This window comes from Thalassophryne amazonica, chromosome 4 (assembly GCF_902500255.1).
Source record: "Thalassophryne amazonica chromosome 4, fThaAma1.1, whole genome shotgun sequence".
Lineage (NCBI taxonomy): Eukaryota > Metazoa > Chordata > Actinopteri > Batrachoidiformes > Batrachoididae > Thalassophryne > Thalassophryne amazonica.
In genome coordinates, this window is record NC_047106.1 from 34,082,114 (window position 1) to 34,102,912 (window position 20,799).

At 37.7% G+C, this 20,799-nt stretch overlaps 1 protein-coding gene across 1 annotated transcript in view; it reads left to right on the top strand.

Moving 5' to 3' along the window:
• Positions 1–20,799, top strand: part of slco1c1 (solute carrier organic anion transporter family, member 1C1) — a 126,743-nt gene that overhangs the window by 85,351 nt on the left and 20,593 nt on the right. Inside the window, exons 5-9 of the mRNA XM_034169374.1 lie at positions 2,472–2,604; positions 3,680–3,801; positions 8,031–8,177; positions 8,575–8,673; positions 11,047–11,295. Coding sequence (XP_034025265.1) covers positions 2,472–2,604; positions 3,680–3,801; positions 8,031–8,177; positions 8,575–8,673; positions 11,047–11,295 — 750 coding nt within the window. The remainder of the gene's footprint in view (positions 1–2,471; positions 2,605–3,679; positions 3,802–8,030; positions 8,178–8,574; positions 8,674–11,046; positions 11,296–20,799) is intronic.

A 20,799-nucleotide genomic window follows, 5' to 3' on the forward strand; every position in this document is an offset into this window, starting at 1 on the left:
ATGAACACTTCTCTTGTTGCTGCAAAAGATGAAGATAGTGACTTGACGAAGTGCATAAAGAAAAAGATCCTGGACTACATGACCAGCAAATATGATGATCCAGTGATGCAAGAACTCTTGGACATGACCTGCTTTGTGGACCCCAGATTTAAAGCTGGCTACATCAGTAACGACAAGGTGCACAACATCAAAGCCAGAGTGATGTCTGAAATCGAAGCACTTGTGCCAGATGTAAGTGTTAATTTGTAACAAAATAAAACAAAGATTTAAAACTACATTTTCATTTTTTTCTTTTTTTTTTCTTTTTTTTTTAATATATTCTAGGCACAAAACTCAGGAAGTCAAGATGGCATGGAACCATCAGAAGCTGCTCAGATCCTTAGCCAGTTTCTTCAAAACCTCTCCAGCTCCATCTTCTGTGGTACCGTCACACTCTGTAGAAGCAGAGCTCAACAGCTACCTTGTGTCTGGTAGATGCTGGCGAGAACCCTCTCTCCTGGTGGCAGCTCCATCAGCTTAACTTTCCACACTTGAGCAAACTTGCCAGAAATGACCTCTGTATACCTGCTAGCAGCTCACCCTCAGAGAGACTTTTTAGTGCATCGGTAATGTAGTTATGTGCCACTGTACTTGTTTCAAACCAACCAAAGTGAACATGCTGGTTTTCCTGGCAAAAAACCTTAAATAATTTTTTTTTTTTCAGGGTGACTGTACATTGTTTAATTAATATTGAAAGCTTGGACACTTTATGTTTTATAAGATTAGTTTTTATATTTTATTTATTTAAGATTTACAGATAACCAGGCATGTGTAAGCTATTGGTTCAAGATGTTGTTTACTTTAATGTTAAATTAATATTAAGAGGAATGCTCAATTCAGTTTTAGCACTTTGTGTATCTCTTATTTGTTTTAAATTTACTGAAAACCAGTAAAGCTCTTGGTTGAAGATTCTCTTGGCAATTGCAAGTTGCCAAGTTACTTCTTGGTTATGCAAGAATAAAATGACTAAGAAAAATGCCTTTTTATTTTTGTACTTAGCAGGGTTATATGGTAACATTTCTTTATGTTTTAACCATTATTACTTAATAATACATATCGCCTACTTATTTTGCTACATTAAAATGTATTTCTTTTATTACGTATAATGAAAAATATTTCTTTAGGGGCATGTTGATTATCGCAATAATATCGATATCGCAATATCCTGCACTCATATCGCGTATCGCATATTTTTTCAGTATCACCCATCCCTAATACATAATATGTATGATAATCCATTTTATAAAAATATGACTTTTCCAACTTGCTAACTTGCACTAGTAACCAGTAGACCATGTTAGGGGAGCAACCACTGATGCTGCTTCTTTTGTCTCCCAGGTGCACTGGAGTATAGCAAAGTACTTTTGGGATACTTTATCAATTTGGTGGCCTCCGTGAAGGGGCCTGCTCCTATGTGAAATGATTCTGAACAGAGGTGTAAAACTCTGGCTTCAGAAAGTAAAAGTCCAGCCACATATTTGTTCCATTGTCCTAATAAACCAGCTGATTGTAATTAGTTCAGCTCTTCAGGCAGGTGGATGAGCTCATTATTGAGATCACCTGTTTTAGGTGCACAGACAGAAGCAACACGTGGGAGGGTTTTTACTTTCTGAAGCTGAAGTTTTACACCTCTGATTCTGAATGATACATTCCACTTCTGCTAAAGGCCCTGTCACACACAGACCAACACCATCACCGTGAAGAGTGCACTGTGTCCTGAAAAGTACACGTGCATACCACATGCAAATCCTTCTTACAGTGTTCTTACTACGAACAGTCATATGACACTCAGTGTGTACCACATTCTCACTGTGCCTTGTCCTGTCTTTTTGTATACTGCGCCACACGCTGCACTTCCTCATTCGTTCTGCAAGCTTTCTTGTGTCTATATGAGGGTTCAACAATAAACTACAGTCAGAAAAATAGTTCTCCTGCTAAACATGCCATTCTCTATTAAACACACATTCAAATGTGCTCCTTGCGGATTTGATATTTGTGATGGTCTAGTGGTTAAGGTGTTGGTTGTTGAGCTTGAGACCAGTAGATCCTCAGTTCAAATCCCAGCCTGATTGGAAAATCACTAAGGGCCCTTGGGCAAGGTCTTTAATCTCCTATTGCTCCCGGTGTGTAGTGAGCGCCTTGTATGGCAGCACCCTGACATCGGGGTGAAAGTGAGGCATTATTTGTAAAGCGCTTTGATGCAGATGGAAAAGCCCTATATAAATGCAGTCCATTTACCATTATTGCTTGTTTTTGAAAATGCTGACTTTTATGATTGAATTTATATGTCATAACTGTTGAAGCTGCAACAAGTGCAAAAAGAAGACTGTATTACTCCATATTGGCCTTTCTGTCCTGAGCCAGGCTATACACTAATGTGGTGCTTGTTCCACAAAGTGTCTGATTTTTGTGTTTCTATATCGATGTCTCAGGTAATCTGTTGGTGATAGCGTTCGTCAGTTACTTTGGAGCCAAACTCCATCGGCCAAAGATCATTGCAGCAGGTTGTGTGCTGATGTCCATCGGGACCTTCATCATTGCTCTGCCTCACTTCATCATTGGGCCGTGAGTAAAAAGGAGCCAGTAGGAGTCACTGTTGCTTAGCTTTATCCCTGGTTTGTATGAGGCATTCGTGTATTTTTATAGTAGTCAGGTGGCCGAATGACGAAATAAGGTGTATTTTAGCTTTTCTTTCCCACTATTTACTTTTACATTTATTGTTCTACCAGAGATACAATCTAACCGGTAGTCAACATGCACACGTGCAAATGGTCTCAAGAACAAAAATTAAACATCAATTTTGAAAGTCTTTTTTCCCCCCCAAAAAATTGTAATAATCATTTATTTGTTCTGTGAAATGTAATAGATCCCTGTAACCTACCAGAAATAAACCCAGAATGATCTGGGAGCAATTTCTGATTGATCAACAGAAAGAATGGAGTAAAGCTTGTATCAAATTGACAGCAAAAATATTTCATTTTCAAATTTGGAGTGAGGAAAAACCACTAATATTTTTATTATGACAATCCTGTGTGGGTGAATTGGACACATAAATAACCCTTTGACTTATTAGTGTTTCAGGAAATAATGATATAATCAGTACAATGACATATGTGGTGAAAAATATAAGGAAATACTACCCCATATCCTCCCCATCCCCATTTTAACATTATGCCAGGAAGAAGAAAATTTCCATCAAATCTCAGATTTTCATGCTAAATTACAGTGTTTACCGTCGGAGGAAAAATAGATGATATGTTGTGGAACGTGGCTGCTAAAAGAAATGGCAAATAAAGAATCCACTGTCTTATTTTTTTAATGCCTTTTTTGATGTTTATTCTATGACCTGTTAAACGGAAGAATCCGTACAGTAACTGGATGACAACTACGGTTTTACTACTGACATTCCTTTCTGAATGACCCAGTACACAATGTAAGATACTGACAACTGTTCCTAAAATATCATTAGATAGATTAAAAAAAAAAAATGAAAATGTTTCAGGTGTAAAGGTTATGGGGGAAATGATGAACCGCTTTTCTGGGGTTGGCCACCTGACTATAGGAACATTTTATATTTCCTGAAATCCACATTTTTGTATGCTTTTTTTTCCTCCCTGTTACATGTGTGTATTATGTACAGTTATGACTACGGAACATCAGTGAGGTGGCTCATAAACTCAACAGTTAACCCATCACCCTGTCCGATGGGGTCATCAGCAGACCTGAGCCAAGACAGCGATCCACCTGAAGTGGCAAGAACAGGTACAGTACGTGTCTATTCACTCACATGTACAACCCCTGGCAAAAATTATGGAATCACCGGCCTCGGAGGATGTTCATTCAGTTGTTTAATTTTGTAGAAAAAAAGCAGATCACAGACATGACACAAAACTAAAGTCATTTCAAATGGCAACTTTCTGGCTTTAAGAAACACTATCAGAAATCAGGAAAAAAAATTGTGGCAGTCAGTAACGGTTACTTTTTTAGACCAAGCAGAGGGAAAAAAATATGGACTCACTCAATTCTGAGGAAAAATTATGGAATCATGAAAAACAAAAGAACGCTCCAACACATTACTAGTATTTTGTTGCACCACCTCTGGCTTTTATAACAGCTTGCAGTCTCTGAGGCATGGACTTAGTGAGTGACAAACAGTACTCTTCATCAATCTGGCTCCAACTTTCTCTGATTGCTGTTGCCAGATCAGCTTTGCAGGTTGGAGCCTTGTCATGGACCATTTTCTTCAACTTCCACCAAAGATTTTCAATTGGATTAAGATCCGGACTATTTGCAGGCCATGACATTGACCCTATGTGTCTTTTTGCAAGGAATGTTTTCACAGTTTTTGCTCTATGGCAAGATGCATTATCATCTTGAAAAATGATTTCATCATCCCCAAACATCATTCCAATTGATGGGATAAGAAAAGTGTCCAAAATATCAACGTAAACTTGTGCATTTATTGATGATGAAATGACAGCCATCTCCCCAGTGCCTTTACCTGACATGCAGCCCCATATTTCATTTCATTTCATTTATTTATTTCATTCATTTAAAAGAAAAAAAAAAACAAAAAAAAAAACAGAAAAGCAGAAATAAAGCATCTCCATTACCAGAATGAAAAGGAGCAGAGAGAAGAACAAGTCTTATATTTTCTGCCCCTTTTTACAATACAATCTTTCAATATCCAGCGTCATTTTTCAACATTATTTACAGATTGTATTTCTTTAACTTGTCACATACCACTGACTTATTTCATATTATGACTATTATTAAATAGATTACATCTCTGACAGGTTACATTTTTAAACTTAAACATTTATACATTATTAACAAATTACATTTTTTTTAACTTCCTTACAGCCCACTAACTTATTTTATAGTTTCATACTTACTTAATACATCTAGTTTAATACGTTTTTTAAATAATTTAAGCGACCTTAATTCTTTAATTTCTTTGTTGAGATTGTTCCATAATTTTACACCATTTACTGCAATACTCCGTTCTTTTACTCTGGTTCTGTATCTTGGTTTTCTAAAGACTTCTATTCCTTTCAGTTTATAACTACTTACTCTTTTCTCAAACATATTTTGAATGTTTGTTGGTAAAGTATTTTTATTTGCTTGGTACTTTGTTTGTAATATTTTCAAATCGACCAAATCACGAAATTTAAGTACCCTGTACTTAATGAACAATGGATTAGATGGATCTCTAAAACCACTGTTGCTAATCACCCTTAAAGCCCTTTTCTGCAGAATAAACAAAGGTTGTATATAAGTTGTATATGTTGATCCCCAGATTTCTACACAATAAGTTAAATATGGGAAAATCAATTAATTGTACAATGTTAATAAACCATAACTATTTAATGAATATTTTACTTTATGCAAAACAGCAATGGCTTTCGCTATTTTTCCTTTTATGTAATTTATGTGTGACTTCCATGTAAGATCTTCATCAATTATGACTCCTAAAAATTTCATTTCTTTTACCCTTTGTATATCCATTCCATCTATTTGTAATGACACATTATTTTTTTTTGCTCTGTCATTAAACAATATGAAATTTGTCTTATTAATATTTAGTGACAGTCTGTTTATATCAAACCAATGCTTAACCTTTTCCAATTCTGTTTTTATCACTTGTGCTACTTCCTGTATATCTGATCCAGAGTAAAACAGCGTTGTATCATCAGCAAATAAAATGCTACCAAGCACATTAGATACATTCACAAAATCATTGATATACAAAATAAACAGTTTGGGTCCAAGTACTGATCCTTGTGGTACTCCATAAGCAATATTACACAATTCTGATTTGATATTATTTATCTGAACAAACTGTTTTCTGTTTTCTAAGTAGCTTTTTACCCACTGATGTGCAATACCTCTTATTCCATATTGTTGTAACTTGTGAAGCAATCTTGAGTGGTCAATAACATCAAAAGCTTTTTCAAGTCAATAAAAATACTTACAAAATAATCCTTATTTTCTATTGTTGTTGATATTTTCTCTATTAATTCCATAATTGCCATAGCTGTCGAATGTTTTGTTCTGAATCCATACTGAGCATTATTTAAAATATGATGTTTCTCAGTGAATTTATCCAACCTTGTCACAAAAACTTTTTCCATAATTTTAGAAAACTGTGGAAGCAATGATACTGGCCTGTAATTAGAGAATTTATGTTTGTCTCCATTTTTATATAATGGGACTACCTTGGCAATTTTCATTTCATCTGGAAAAATCCCTGTTGACAGAGACAGATTGCAAATATAAGTAAATGGTTCAATAACAGTTTCTATTATACTTTTTACAGTCATCATGTCTAAATCTTCATGGTCAGTTGATCTTTTGCTTACACAGTTTTTTTTTACAATATTTCTTATTTCATCTTTTTCCACATTGTCCAGGAAAATACTATTGACCGTATTTACAAGTGTATGTAATGTATCTTCTACTATTGGTTTATTTCCCACCAGACTTGATCCTACATTTGAAAAATAATCATTAAACCCATTTGCCACTTCTTTTATGTCATATATCTCTTTATTTTCTTTGACAAAGTAATTTGGAAAAGTTGCTTTCCCTCCATCACTTTCAATCACACTTTTTATTATTCCCCATGTTGCCCTCATATTATCTTTATTCTTATTTAATTGTTCACTATAATAATCTTTTTTTTGTTTCCTAATTATTGTCAATAGTTTATTTTTATATTTTTGTATCTGTGTTCTGTTTCCTTTGTTTGCATTTTTAAAAAGCACCTGTATAAATAGTTTTTCTTTGCACAAGCATTTTTATTCCCTTTGTCAGCCATGGTTTATTTACTCTTTTCTTACTAATTTCTATTAATTTACAGTTTTTATTATATGATTTCATCAATATTTTCATAAATGAGTTATATGCTACATTAACATCACTGACATAAACTTCTTCCCAATTTTGATTTTTAAGATCATATTTTAATGCCTCAATGACTGTGGAAATTTACATGTTCTCTTCAGGCAGTCATCTTTATAAATCTCACTGGAACGGCACCAAACAAAAGTTCCAGCATCATCACCTTGCCCAATGCAGATTCGAGATTCATCACTGAATATGACTTTCATCCGGTCATCCACAGTCCACAATTGCTTTTCCTTAGCCCATTGTAACCTTGTTTTTTCTGTTTAGGTGTTAATGATGGCTTTCGTTTAGCTTTTCTGTATGTAAATCCCATTTCCTTTAGGCGGTTTCTTACAGTTTGGTCACAGACGTTGACTCCAGTTTCCTCCCATTCGTTTCTCATTTGTTTTGTTGTGCATTTTTGATTTTTGAGACATATTGCTTTAAGTTTTCTGTCTTGACGCGTTGATGTCTTCCTTGGTCTACCAGTATGTTTGCCTTTAACAACCTTCCAATGTTGTTTGTATTTGGTCCAGAGTTTAGACACAGCTGACTGTGAACAACCAACATCTTTTGCAACATTGCGTGATGATTTACCCTCTTAAGAGTTTGATAATCCTCTCCTTTGTTTCAATTGACATCTCTCGTGTTGGAGCCATGATTCATGTCAGTCCACTTGGTGCAACAGTTCTCCAAGGTGTGATCACTCCTTTTTAGATGCAGACTAACGAGCAGATCTGATTTGATGCAGGTGTTAGTTTTGGGGATGAAAATTTACAGGGTGGTTCCATAATTTATTCCTCAGAATTGAGTGATTCCATATTTTTTTCCCTCTGCTTGGTCTAAAAAAGTAACCGTTACTGACTGCCACAATTTTTTTTTCCTGATTTCTTATAGTGTTTCTTAAAGCCAGAAAGTTGCCATATGAAATGACTTTAGTTTTGTGTCATGTCTGTGATCTGCTTTTTTTCTACAAAATTAAACAACTGAATGAACATCCTCCAAGGCCGGTGATTCCATAATTTTTGCCAGGGGTTGTAGACATTCACTGTCATGCAGGTAAACATTTCGAGATGGATATTTTTTTTCCTCACCAACTCCAGGTTGTGAAGGAGAGTCCAATCTGTCCATGTGGATTTATGTGCTCTTGGGAAATGTCCTTCGGGGGATTGGAGAGACTCCTGTTCAACCTCTAGGGATCTCTTATATAGATGATTTTGCTATTGAGGAAAATGCTGCACTCTATGTAGGTAAGAAACAAAACACCCAGAAAGAGATACAAGAACATATTCTTGAAAGTGGCAACAGAAATAAGTAGAAAAGCACTCACGCAGACGTTGACCAAGGCCAAACACTCCTGGAAGTTACATTGGGATGAATAACATTAATTAACATTAACAACATGAATGCATATTCTCAAACTTTGGCATGCCATTGTATCACTGCATCCTGAAAACTCTGCAGTACAGAAAGGTATTTTCATGAAAAGTGAGACCAACACCAGAATATGCGGTACTGTACATACAATGCTACAACAAACAACAGAGGATTAAATTTGCCAGGGTTAAAAAATGGATATATCTGATGGTGTTACATGAAAGATGTGGTGATGTGGTTGTTTTTGTTTTGGGGTACTTATAATTGTAGGCTGTGTGCAGACTATTTCTGTGGTCGGCCCCGTGTTTGGCTACCTGTTAGGATCCCTATGTGCTAAAATCTATGTGGACATCGGATTTGTACCAATGGGTGAGTATTGCTGAGCATTAAATTGGTGAGGTAACTTCTGATGCTCATGTCTTATAAGCAAAGGTAGAAACTAAATTTTTGTTCTCATTTTTTTATTTTTTTATTCTCGTTTGAAGGTATATTGCATAAAACTGTAGTTTTTTTTAATCTCTTTGTCAGTCAGCTCTTTTAAAATTGCGTCTCAAAAACTGACATTATTCAAGTTTTAAAAAATATTTTTTTGAGGAATATACTAAGAACCAAGAGCTATAGTACGGTATAACTCTTGGCAGTTATACTGCATTATATAACACCTAAATAGATCCTTGTTACATAATTGGTGGGTTGTATGTCAAGTGATATTGATCATTTGTTCCATTTGCAGTTTTGTTCCATTTACCATGCAATTTTGGTTACACGTTTTGCATCATTACATGCCACGATTGCCTTAATGTATAAACATGACGTATTGCGTTTGCATGTATGTAGCCATCAAGCATTGAAGGACCGAGCGCTTACACTAGCACTCTCGCAAGCTTTGACACAGTAACAGAGCTTAGTTTAAAAACAAATATGGCGGGGATTGTTTTGGTGACAGACTACTTGAATGAGCTTATCAATGATGCTCATTCTTCTAACACAAAGAAATAAATCCAGTACGCTGCCGTCTGGAGGCAGTATTCGCTGGGACGACCAAAGCTGAAATAGAAGTGCTACCGGATGAAGAGCTCATCAAATTTCTGTTGTGATTTTTCACTTGACTGAGGAATGCAGACAGCAGTTTGTACACGAAGAAGTCACTGCACAGCATCAGGTGCGGAGTACATTATCATTTTAAGAACGTGAGAGATGTTGATATTACCAGAGCTGGTAAGTTTCATTGTAGTCATGAGGTATACAAAACAATGATGTGTAAATTGAAGCAGGCAGGAAAGGGATATGTTAAGCATAAAAGTGCAATCAGTAAGGATCACACACCATAAGGCAAGTTATCGCTTGTTTATAAATTAATAAAATATCGATTGACAAGGATCTATTTTAGGTGTTATATAAAACAAATAATGAATGTTTTCATCTTTCACCTCATGAAATATCAGTTCTATTGCATGCATAAACATTCAGTATTTGTATACTATTGAAATAATTTTGGTGCCTTAAAAATGTTAAACTACACATAAAACACAATGTACAAATAACACATTTGGATTTAATTATCCTCTAACTTGATCTAACTAATGATACTCTGCACATTGAACATCTACTGATTATTTTCTGATTGACTGGTGAAATAACTGTCTGAATACACAGTTTTTTCAGCCATTTACATGCACCCATTGTGGACATGATGTCGTGGGAGTGTTGGGTTTCAAATTATTATTTTTTTTTTCTGGGTCAGAATGATTTTTTTTTTTTTAAATAATAAAAAAAAAAAATGGTGGACAAGTTCAGCAGGACTTTTGTGATCATCGTGTTTTGTAGCAACGCAAATACTGCCAGTGTCCAACTGACTCTCCCACAGCCACCAGTGGTGGAATTTTCTATCGTCCTGTCAGTGGAAACAGTGGAGCGTCCCATTTGCATGTGAATGCAGGTTCAGAAGTACTTTTGGGGGATTGTCTGTGTCGTATTGGCGGAGAATAGAATTATGTGAATCGGCTATTGAACCATAAAAATGACTTTGAGTATGTGGCAGCTTTGAAGTCTCAAGACAGGTTAAGCCCCAGTGTGCCTTTTGCAGATGGGAAAATGTACTTTTGTCAGACAAAAACAAACACAGACATATAGAATCAGTTCCTCTGACTGGGGTTTTACACTGAGCAGACATGATGTGCCACCTGTTGTCGTTTTCTATACCCTCTTTTTCCAGTCAAGGGTCATGGGTATTTCTATCTATGTTTGACAATTCCTTATTATCCTTCATTTGCTGTTCTGTTGTTTTTAATATGGCCAAAGCAGATGGTCACTCCACCAAGTCTGGTCCGCTTAAGGTTTCTCCTTGTCATAAAAAAACATATGAGGGCCACTGTGCTTTCTCAGGGGCTGAGTAAGATTCGACCTTACTCTTGTGAAGCACCTTAGGGTGACGTGTTGTGACTTGACACTGTAAATAAATTGACTTAAACCTTCATATGAACGGTGTAGCTCCTATGTGGCCATGAAGGGCCAAGCTGGTGCAGGATTTTCCTTGTGACTGATCACCTCCACAGGTGACTTCATACATGATCAGGATTTTACTTTGAAGGGAGGAGCCCAGTATTACCATGTAATTCATGATGAGTGCATGTAAACATCTGACCATAACATTGTGGAATTAACTGTTCAGGGCTCCTCACTCTTTAAATCCTGAGCATGTTCCCACATCATGGATTAACTCTCTGTGTGTCCTAAAAACAGAAAGCATCACCATCACACCAGCAGATGCCCGCTGGGTGGGAGCATGGTGGCTCGGCTACCTCATCGCAGGAGTCATCACTCTGCTGTCTGCCATCCCGTTCTGGTTTCTGCCCCGCTCGCTGCACTTCTCGGGGCCCCGTGGGCCAGCAAAGTGCACTGCAGAGCAGAAATGTTTCCTGAGAGACTCTACCGCGCCAAAGTACAAGTGTCCTGTGGATGAACGCACTGGTTTTATAGAGATGGCCAAAGGTAAGTAACAATTTACTGAGAGGTGTGCAGTGAAATCTAAATATTTTCCAAATTATAAATCACACCTTTTTTTCTGTATTGTCTGCTCTTCAATGTGAGATGTTTGTACATTGTTGTAGTGTACTTTTTATTATTGACATTTACTCATTTATTGTTGAAGTTTATTTTGTTTCATTTTTTATTAGGAATGAAAGCTTGATTTGTCGTATATGTCGCACCGGAGTACACTCTCAAACTAGCAATCAATAAATAAATAAAAATGTGAATATACTCTAAAATACTGTAAATTGAAAGTCTCAGATTTTATTCCTCCATGAACATAGAGAGCTTGCCACGATTTATTAAATAAAATGGCTCATGTGAAGAAGCAAACTAGCAATCAATAAATAAAAATGTGAATTATACTCTAAAATACTGTAAATTGAAAGTCTCAGATTTTATTCCTCCATGAACATAGAGAGCTTGCCACGATTTATTAAATCAAATGGCTCGTGTGAAGAAGCAAACCTATTTTTTTTTTTAAATGACTGCGTCAATATCTAGTCAATTGAATGTGTTGCCTTATGAAATATGGGCACATTCAGTGCATCCAGTGCTTCACTTTTTCCACATTTTGTTGTGTTACAGGCTTATTCCAAAATGGAGTGAATTGATTTTTTTCCCTCCAAATTCTCCAATAAAGACAACATGAAACACTTGGTTTTTTTTGTTGTTGTTTTTTTTTTTTTTTTTGCAAATTTATTTAAAATAATAAACTAAGAAATCAAATGTACAATTGTGCTCAAACGTTTACATACTCTGGCAGATTTCCTTTTTTTTTTTTTGGCCATTTTTTAGAGAATATGAATGATCACACAAAAACTTTTTTTCACTCATGGTTAGTGGTTGTGTGAAGCCATTTATTGTCATACAACTGTGTTTACACTTTTAAAATCATGATCACAATAGAAACTAACCAAATGACCCTGATCAAATGTTTACATACCCTGGTGATTTTGGCCTGATAACATGCACACAAGGTGACATAAACGGGTTTGAATGGCTACAAAAGGTAACCATCCTCACCTGTGATCTGTGTTCTTGTAATCTGTGTATGTGTGTGTGTGTGTGTGTGTGAATAATATATATGTATATATCTGGGCTCCTGACAGACCCTTGCATCTTTCATCCAGTGCTGCACTGACGTTTCTGGTTTCTGAGTCACAGGGAAAACAAAAGAATTGTCAAAGAAAAGGTAATCAAACTATATAAAACAGGAAAGGGATATAAAATGATATCCAAGGGACTGAGAATGCCAATCAGCAGTGTTCAAACTCTAATTAAGAAGTGGAAAATGAGGGACGCTGTTGGAACCAAACCACTGTCTGGTAGACCAGCAAAAAACTTCAGCAACAACTGCAAGGAAAACAACAGTTGAATGCACGAATGCAGCATGTTATCAGAAAATACTGGAAGAAAAATTTGCACTCATCAGCCCAGAAGCTGCGCACGGGACGTACTTGGACATTCTAACATGACAACGATCCAAAACACTACAGCAGAATAAAGTGAAGGTTCTGGAGTGGCCATCTCAGTCTCCTGACCTCAATATCATTGACACACTCTGGGGAGATCTCAAACTTGCAGTTCATGCAAGACAGCCCAGGAATTTACAGGAAGTGGAGGTTTTTTGCCAAGAAGAATGGGCAGCTTTACCATCAGAATCAATAAAGAGCCTCGTCCACAACTACCACAAAAGACTACAAGCTGTCATTGATGTTAAAGTGGGCAATACACTGTATTAAGAACTGGGGTATGTAAACTTTTGATCAGGGTTAGTTATTTGGGTAGTTTCTGTTGTAATTATGATTTTAAAAGAGTAAACACAGTTGTTTGGCAATAAATGGCTTCACACAACCGCTAACCATGAATGAAAAAAAGTTCTTGTGTTATCATTCATATTCTCCAACAAATGACCAAAAAAATAAAAAAATTCTGCCAGGTTATGTACAACTGTACATGGGTGATTCTTAGACTACGGGCACTTATGTCCTTTGATCATATTGTATGAAAAACAGAAAAAAGGGGAAATTTCACACTTTTATAGTTATCTTTACAATGAAAGTATGTTAAGAAATTTGTTCTAGTAGTCTATGATGACTTTTTCACCTTTTTTCAGCATCATTATATGCAAATATTGCCGTTTTGTGCTTGTCCCACACCCACACTTTTGATCTTCAATGATAAAAATGAATGGTAAAGAAACATTTTTTCTAATGTTTTAAAGTATCTCTGAATAAAATATCAGTAAAATAAAACATAATTGGGGTATTCAGTGTCATACAACTGTTGTGATTTTTTTTTTTTTTTTACACAAAATGTAGTTGTCCCACACTGTTGCTGTAATTTCCACCACAACACTGTAATGTCCCTTTAAACAGTTTGTATGAAAGATTGTTTGGGTAGTTTCTATGGAGATAAACAGTGACATCAGAGCACATGTATATAGCGCCGAATCACAACAAACAGTTGCCCCAAGGCGCTTTATATTGTAAGGCAATGGTGTGGTGGAAATTACATTTACAAGGCTAATAGTGCCCATAGTTAAAGAATCACCCACATAAGTATTCACACCCTTCGTTCAATACTTTGCTGATGCACCTTTGGCACCAATTACAGCCACAAGACTTCTTGAATATGATGCCACAAGCTTGGTGCACCTATCCAGTTTTGGCCATTCCTCTTTGCAGCACCTCTCAAGCTTCATCATGTTGGATGGGGAGTTTTGGTGCACAAAATGATAAATTTACTAAAATGGTAAATAGACTGCATTTGTAAAGCACCTTTTCTATCTGAAGACGATGCTCAAAGCACTTTACAGTGATACCTCCCATTCACCTGCTCTCTCTCAATCTCTCTCTCACACACACACACACACACACACCCACTCAGTTTGGGGATTAAGGACCTTACCCAAGGGCTCTTAATGGTTTTCCCGGTATGATGAGTTAATCAGACTGAGGATCCTCTGGTCACAAGCCCTCCTCTCTAACCTGTAGTCAATCACCCTCCAAATATTCCCTAAAGTGACCTTGCACTAAAGACATCCAGTTTAACCTTGTTCATATCAGCAAAAATGTTTTCAAAATGTGGAGCAAGTTCCATCTGTGATATCTGAAGCATGTCCCAGTGGTACTTTGTGTCTGTTAGGAATCTCTCTCAAAACCCTCAAAATATTAGGTTGAATCAGCAGAAACAGATTTTTACAGTAATCATGGTCACAGTTAGCGTATTAGCATGCTAAACATACTTAATGCAGTTTGAAGGTAACATTGACTGATGCTAACATGGTCTACGTATATATATTTTTTCATTCATACAGCCCACCAGCAGTCAGACAACAGTGGCAATGTAACAAGTGTCAGTTATGAATTTATGGTATATGTTCCACATCTAGATAGCCGGTAAGACCCATAAAACCTTTATTGTGGTTTTCTGACCAGTAATGTTTGGAAAAATCTATTTTGAATGCAAGTGTATTAAGCCATGGTAGTGTTGGCACGTGCAGGATGCTAATGGTTGACAATAACCACAGTTGGCATATACAGTCATGCTCACTCATTAGCCTCAATCACAGTTAGTATCAATCAGGGTTAGTGTTTTCTGTAATACAGGCCACAGTACTCAAATCAATCAATCAATCAATTTTTTTTATATAGCGCCAAATCACAACAAACAGTTGCCCCAAGGCGCTTTATATTGTAAGGCAAGGCCATACAATAATTATGTAAAACCCCAACGGTCAAAACGACCCCCTGTGAGCAAGCACTTGGCTACAGTGGGAAGGAAAAACTCCCTTTTAACAGGAAGAAACCTCCAGCAGAACCAGGCTCAGGGAGGGGCAGTCTTCTGCTGGGACTGGTTGGGGCTGAGGGAGAGAACCAGGAAAAAGACATGCTGTGGAGGGGAGCAGAGATCGATCACTAATGATTAAATGCAGAGTGGTGCATACAGAGCAAAAAGAGAAAGAAACAGTGCATCATGGGAACCCCCCAGCAGTCTACGTCTATAGCAGCATAACTAAGGGATGGTTCAGGGTCACCTGATCCAGCCCTAACTATAAGCTTTAGCAAAAAGGAAAGTTTTAAGCCTAATCTTAAAAGTAGAGAGGGTGTCTGTCTCCCTGATCTGAATTGGGAGCTGGTTCCACAGGAGAGGAGCCTGAAAGCTGAAGGCTCTGCCTCCCATTCTACTCTTACAAACCCTAGGAACTACAAGTAAGCCTGCAGTCTGAGAGCGAAGCGCTCTATTGGGGTGATATGGTACTACGAGGTCCCTAAGATAAGATGGGACCTGATTATTCAAAACCTTATAAGTAAGAAGAAGAATTTTAAATTCTATTCTAGAATTAACAGGAAGCCAATGAAGAGAGGCCAATGTAGGTGAGATATGCTCTCTCCTTCTAGTCCCCGTCAGTACTCTAGCTGCAGCATTTTGAATTAACTGAAGGCTTTTTAGGGAACTTTTAGGACAACCTGATAATAATGAATTACAATAGTCCAGCCTAGAGGAAATAAATGCATGAATTAGTTTTTCAGCATCACTCTGAGACAAGACCTTTCTGATTTTAGAGATATTGCGTAAATGCAAAAAAGCAGTCTTACATATTTGTTTAATATGCGCTTTGAATGACATATCCTGATCAAAAATGACTCCAAGATTTCTCACAGTATTACTAGAGGTCAGGGTAATGCCATCCAGAGTAAGGATCTGGTTAGACACCATGTTTCTAAGATTTGTGGGGCCAAGTACAATAACTTCAGTTTTATCTGAGTTTAAAAGCAGGAAATTAGAGGTCATCCATGTCTTTATGTCTGTAAGACAATCCTGCAGTTTAGCTAATTGGTGTGTGTCCTCTGGCTTCATGGATAGATAAAGCTGGGTATCATCTGCGTAACAATGAAAATTTAAGCAATACCGTCTAATAATACTGCCTAAGGGAAGCATATATAAAGTGAATAAAATTGGTCCTAGCACAGAACCTTGTGGAACTCCATAATTAACTTTAGTCTGTGAAGAAGATTCCCCATTTACATGAACAAATTGTAATCTATTAGACAAATATGATTCAAACCACCGCAGCGCAGTGCCTTTAATACCTATGGCATGCTCTAATCTCTGTAATAAAATTTTATGGTCAACAGTATCAAAAGCAGCACTGAGGTCTAACAGAACAAGCACAGAGATGAGTCCACTGTCCAAGGCCATAAGAAGATCATTTGTAACCTTCACTAATGCTGTTTCTGTACTATGATGAATTCTAAAACCTGACTGAAACTCTTCAAATAGACCATTCCTCTGCAGATGATCAGTTAGCTGTTTTACAACTACCCTTTCAAGAATTTTTGAGAGAAAAGGAAGGTTGGAGATTGGCCTATAATTAGCTAAGATAGCTGGGTCAAGTGATGGCTTTTTAAGTAATGGTTTAATTACTGCCACCTTAAAAGCCTGTGGTACATAGCCAACTAACAAAGATAGATTGATCATATTTAAGATCGAAGCATTAAATAATGGTAGGGCTTCCTTGAGCAGCCTGGTAGGAATGGGGTCTAATAAACATGTTGATGTTTTGGATGAAGTAACTAATGAAAATAACTCAGACAGAACAATCGGAGAGAAAGAGTCTAACCAAATACCGGCATCACTGAAAGCAGCCAAAGATAACGATACGTCTTTGGGATGGTTATGAGTATTTTTTTCTCTAATAGTTAAAATTTTGTTAGCAAAGAAAGTCATGAAGTCATTACTAGTTAAAGTTAATGGAATACTCAGCTCAATAGGGCTCTGACTCTTTGTCAGCCTGGCTACAGTGCTGAAAAGAAACCTGGGGTTGTTCTTATTTTCTTCAATTAGTGATGAGTAGAAAGATGTCCTAGCTTTACGGAGGGCTTTTTTATAGAGCAACAGACTCTTTTTCCAGGCTAAGTGAAGATCTTCTAAATTAGTGAGACGCCATTTCCTCTCCAACTTACGGGTTATCTGCTTTAAGCTACGAGTTTGTGAGTTATACCACGGAGTCAGACACTTCTGATTTAAAGCTCTCTTTTTCAGAGGAGCTACAGCATCCAAAGTTGTCTTCAATGAGGATGTAAAACTATTGACGAGATACTCTATCTCCCTTACAGAGTTTAGGTAGCTACTCTGCACTGTGTTGTTATATGGCATTAGAGAACATAAAGAAGGAATCATATCCTTAAACCTAGTTACAGCGCTTTCTGAAAGACTTCTAGTGTAATGAAACTTATTCCCTACTGCTGGGTAGTCCATCAGAGTAAATGTAAATGTTATTAAGAAATGATCAGACAGAAGGGAGTTTTCAGGGAATACTGTTAAGTCTTCTATTTCCATACCATAAGTCAGAACAAGATCTAAGATATGATTAAAGTGGTGGGTGGACTCATTTACTTTTTGAGCAAAGCCAATAGAGTCTAATAATAGATTAAATGCAGTGTTGAGGCTGTCATTCTCAGCATCTGTGTGGATGTTAAAATCGCCCACTATAATTATCTTATCTGAGCTAAGCACTAAGTCAGACAAAAGGTCTGAAAATTCACAGAGAAACTCACAGTAACGACCAGGTGGACGATAGATAATAACAAATAAAACTGGTTTTTGGGACTTCCAATTTGGATGGACAAGACTAAGAGACAAGCTTTCAAATGAATTAAAGCTCTGTCTGGGTTTTTGATTAATTAATAAGCTGGAATGGAAGATTGCTGCTAATCCTCCGCCCCGGCCCGTGCTACGAGCATTCTGACAGTTAGTGTGACTCGGGGGTGTTGACTCATTTAAACTAACATATTCATCCTGCTGTAACCAGGTTTCTGTTAGGCAGAATAAATCAATATGTTGATCAATTATTATATCATTTACCAACAGGGACTTAGAAGAGAGAGACCTAATGTTTAATAGACCACATTTAACTGTTTTAGTCTGTGGTGCAGTTGAAGGTGCTATATTATTTTTTCTTTTTGAATTTTTATGATTAAATAGATTTTTGCTGGTTATTGGTAGTCTGGGAGCAGGCACCGTCTCTACGGGGATGGGGTAATGAGGGGATGGCAGGGGGAGAGAAGCTGCAGAGAGGTGTGTAAGACTACAACTCTGCTTCCTGGTCCCAACCCTGGATAGTCACGGTTTGGAGGATTTAAGAAAATTGGCCAGATTTCTAGAAATGAGAGCTGCTCCATCCAAAGTGGGATGGATGCCGTCTCTCCTAACAAGACCAGGTTTTCCCCAGAAGCTTTGCCAATTATCTATGAAGCCCACCTCATTTTTTGGACACCACTCAGACAGCCAGCAATTCAAGGAGAACATGCGGCTAAACATGTCACTCCCGGTCTGATTGGGGAGGGGCCCAGAGAAAACTACAGAGTCCGACATTGTTTTTGCAAAGTTACACACCGATTTAATGTTAATTTTAGTGACCTCCGATTGGCGTAACCGGGTGTCATTACTGCCGACGTGAATTACAATCTTACCAAATTTACGCTTAGCCTTAGCCAGCAGTTTCAAATTTCCTTCAATGTCGCCTGCTCTGGCCCCCGGAAGACAATTGACTATGGTTGCTGGTGTCGCTAACTTCACATTTCTCAAAACAGAGTCGCCAATAACCAGAGTTTGATCCTCGGCGGGTGTGTCGTCGAGTGGGGAAAAACGGTTAGAGATGTGAACGGGTTGGCGGTGTACACGGGGCTTCTGTTTAGGGCTACGCTTCCTCCTCACAGTCACCCAGTCAGCCTGCTTTCCCGGCTGCTCGGGATCTGCCAGGGGGGAACTAACGGCGGTTAAGCTACCTTGGTCTGCACCGACTACAGGGGCCTGGCTAACTGTAGAATTTTCCACGGTGCGGAGCCGAGTCTCCAATTCGCCCAGCCTGGCCTCCAAAGCTACGAATAAGCTACACTTATTACAAGTACTGTTACTGCTAAAGGAGGCCGAGGAATAACTAAACATTTCACACCCAGAGCAGAAAAGTGCGGGAGAGACAGGAGAAGCCGCCATGCTAAATCGGCTAAGAGCTAGTAGCTACGCTAAGCTAGCGGATTCCTAAAAACACGCAAAGTGAATAATGTGTAAATAATTTATAGGCGATTCAGCAGAAGGAGTGCTTTAGTTAAGGCACGTAAAGATTACACTGGGAAACAAATCGTAATCTAGATAACTAGATCAATCTAACTGCGCAGAGTAAACAGCTAACAGATACAGAAAAACACCGCTGTGCTCCGGAACAGGAAGTGATACAATACCGCAGTGAGAGCCAACCACCAGTAGAGGCCTAAACAGGCGCCTCTCAGCTGAACGCCAGAGAAAGGCAGCCGCCTTTCAAATGCACCAAGTCAAGTCTGGGACCATGCACTGTTGCTACACTTTGCCGTATCCACAGCACCATGGAACCACTTTGGGTCCTGGATGGCAGCCACCCAAGCAGACAACTGGTCCATTCCCACTTCTTTAAAATAACCATCTATCTGCTGCAGCCTTGTGAAATGTGGGCACCCCCTTGGCCTTCTCCAGCTAGTGGGGTTCTCAACACTCAGGCACCTGCGTACTCAATCATGCACAGATAAACGTGCACCATGTCATTGTAACAATGTCTGATAATAACAGTGTACACCATATCCAGAAATTTGGTAGCTTCCTAACAACATTCACCAGCTTTTTCTTTTTTTTTGTAAATAACTGTTGCACTTCTTTAAATTGCAGTTTAAATTAAAGATGAAAATAAAACAACTCATGATCTTAATTCTGTCGGTATGGTGGATTAGTGGTTAGCACTGTTGCCTCATAACAAACAGGTCCTGGAGACCCGGTCACACAACACTTAATGAAGGGCAATGAAGCCCAAACGAAACAAGAAATCTGGACTTTCGTTGACTTTTGTTGGCAATGTTTAACCTTTGCGCAGCTTTATTCCTGCAGCTGGCGCTTCGTCAGGATTTTTAAACTGTCGAAAAATTTGAATGAATGCTGCCGAAAAACCTCAGTTTGTCCGTATTTCATTTGCTGTCATTTTTGACAGTTTCTTATCGTTTGTTTAGTTTTTGTAATGTTAGCATTTAGTTGTAACATTGTAACTATCACATGTTTTAATGTCAGTACACATAGCTGTGGGAATACAGCGGTATGTAAAAGTTTGGGCACCCCTGATGATTTCCATGATTTTCCTTTATAAATCATTGGTTGTTTGGATCAGCAATTTCAGATAAATATATCATATAGCAGCCGAACACACTGATATTTGAAAAATAATTTCTGAAGACCAAATCTTGTATCAAAAAGAAAATAGATTAATCTTAAAATAATGCTGCCAAAAATACACTGAGAGCGCCATCATGTCATATTGGCTAATTCTACACAGACAGAACTTTCAGGACATGGAGGACAAATCAGAGTGGTTAATCCTTAAAAGATCCTCAGAGAGCCTTGTAAAAAGGAAAGTGACTGTGGATGACTATAAGACAA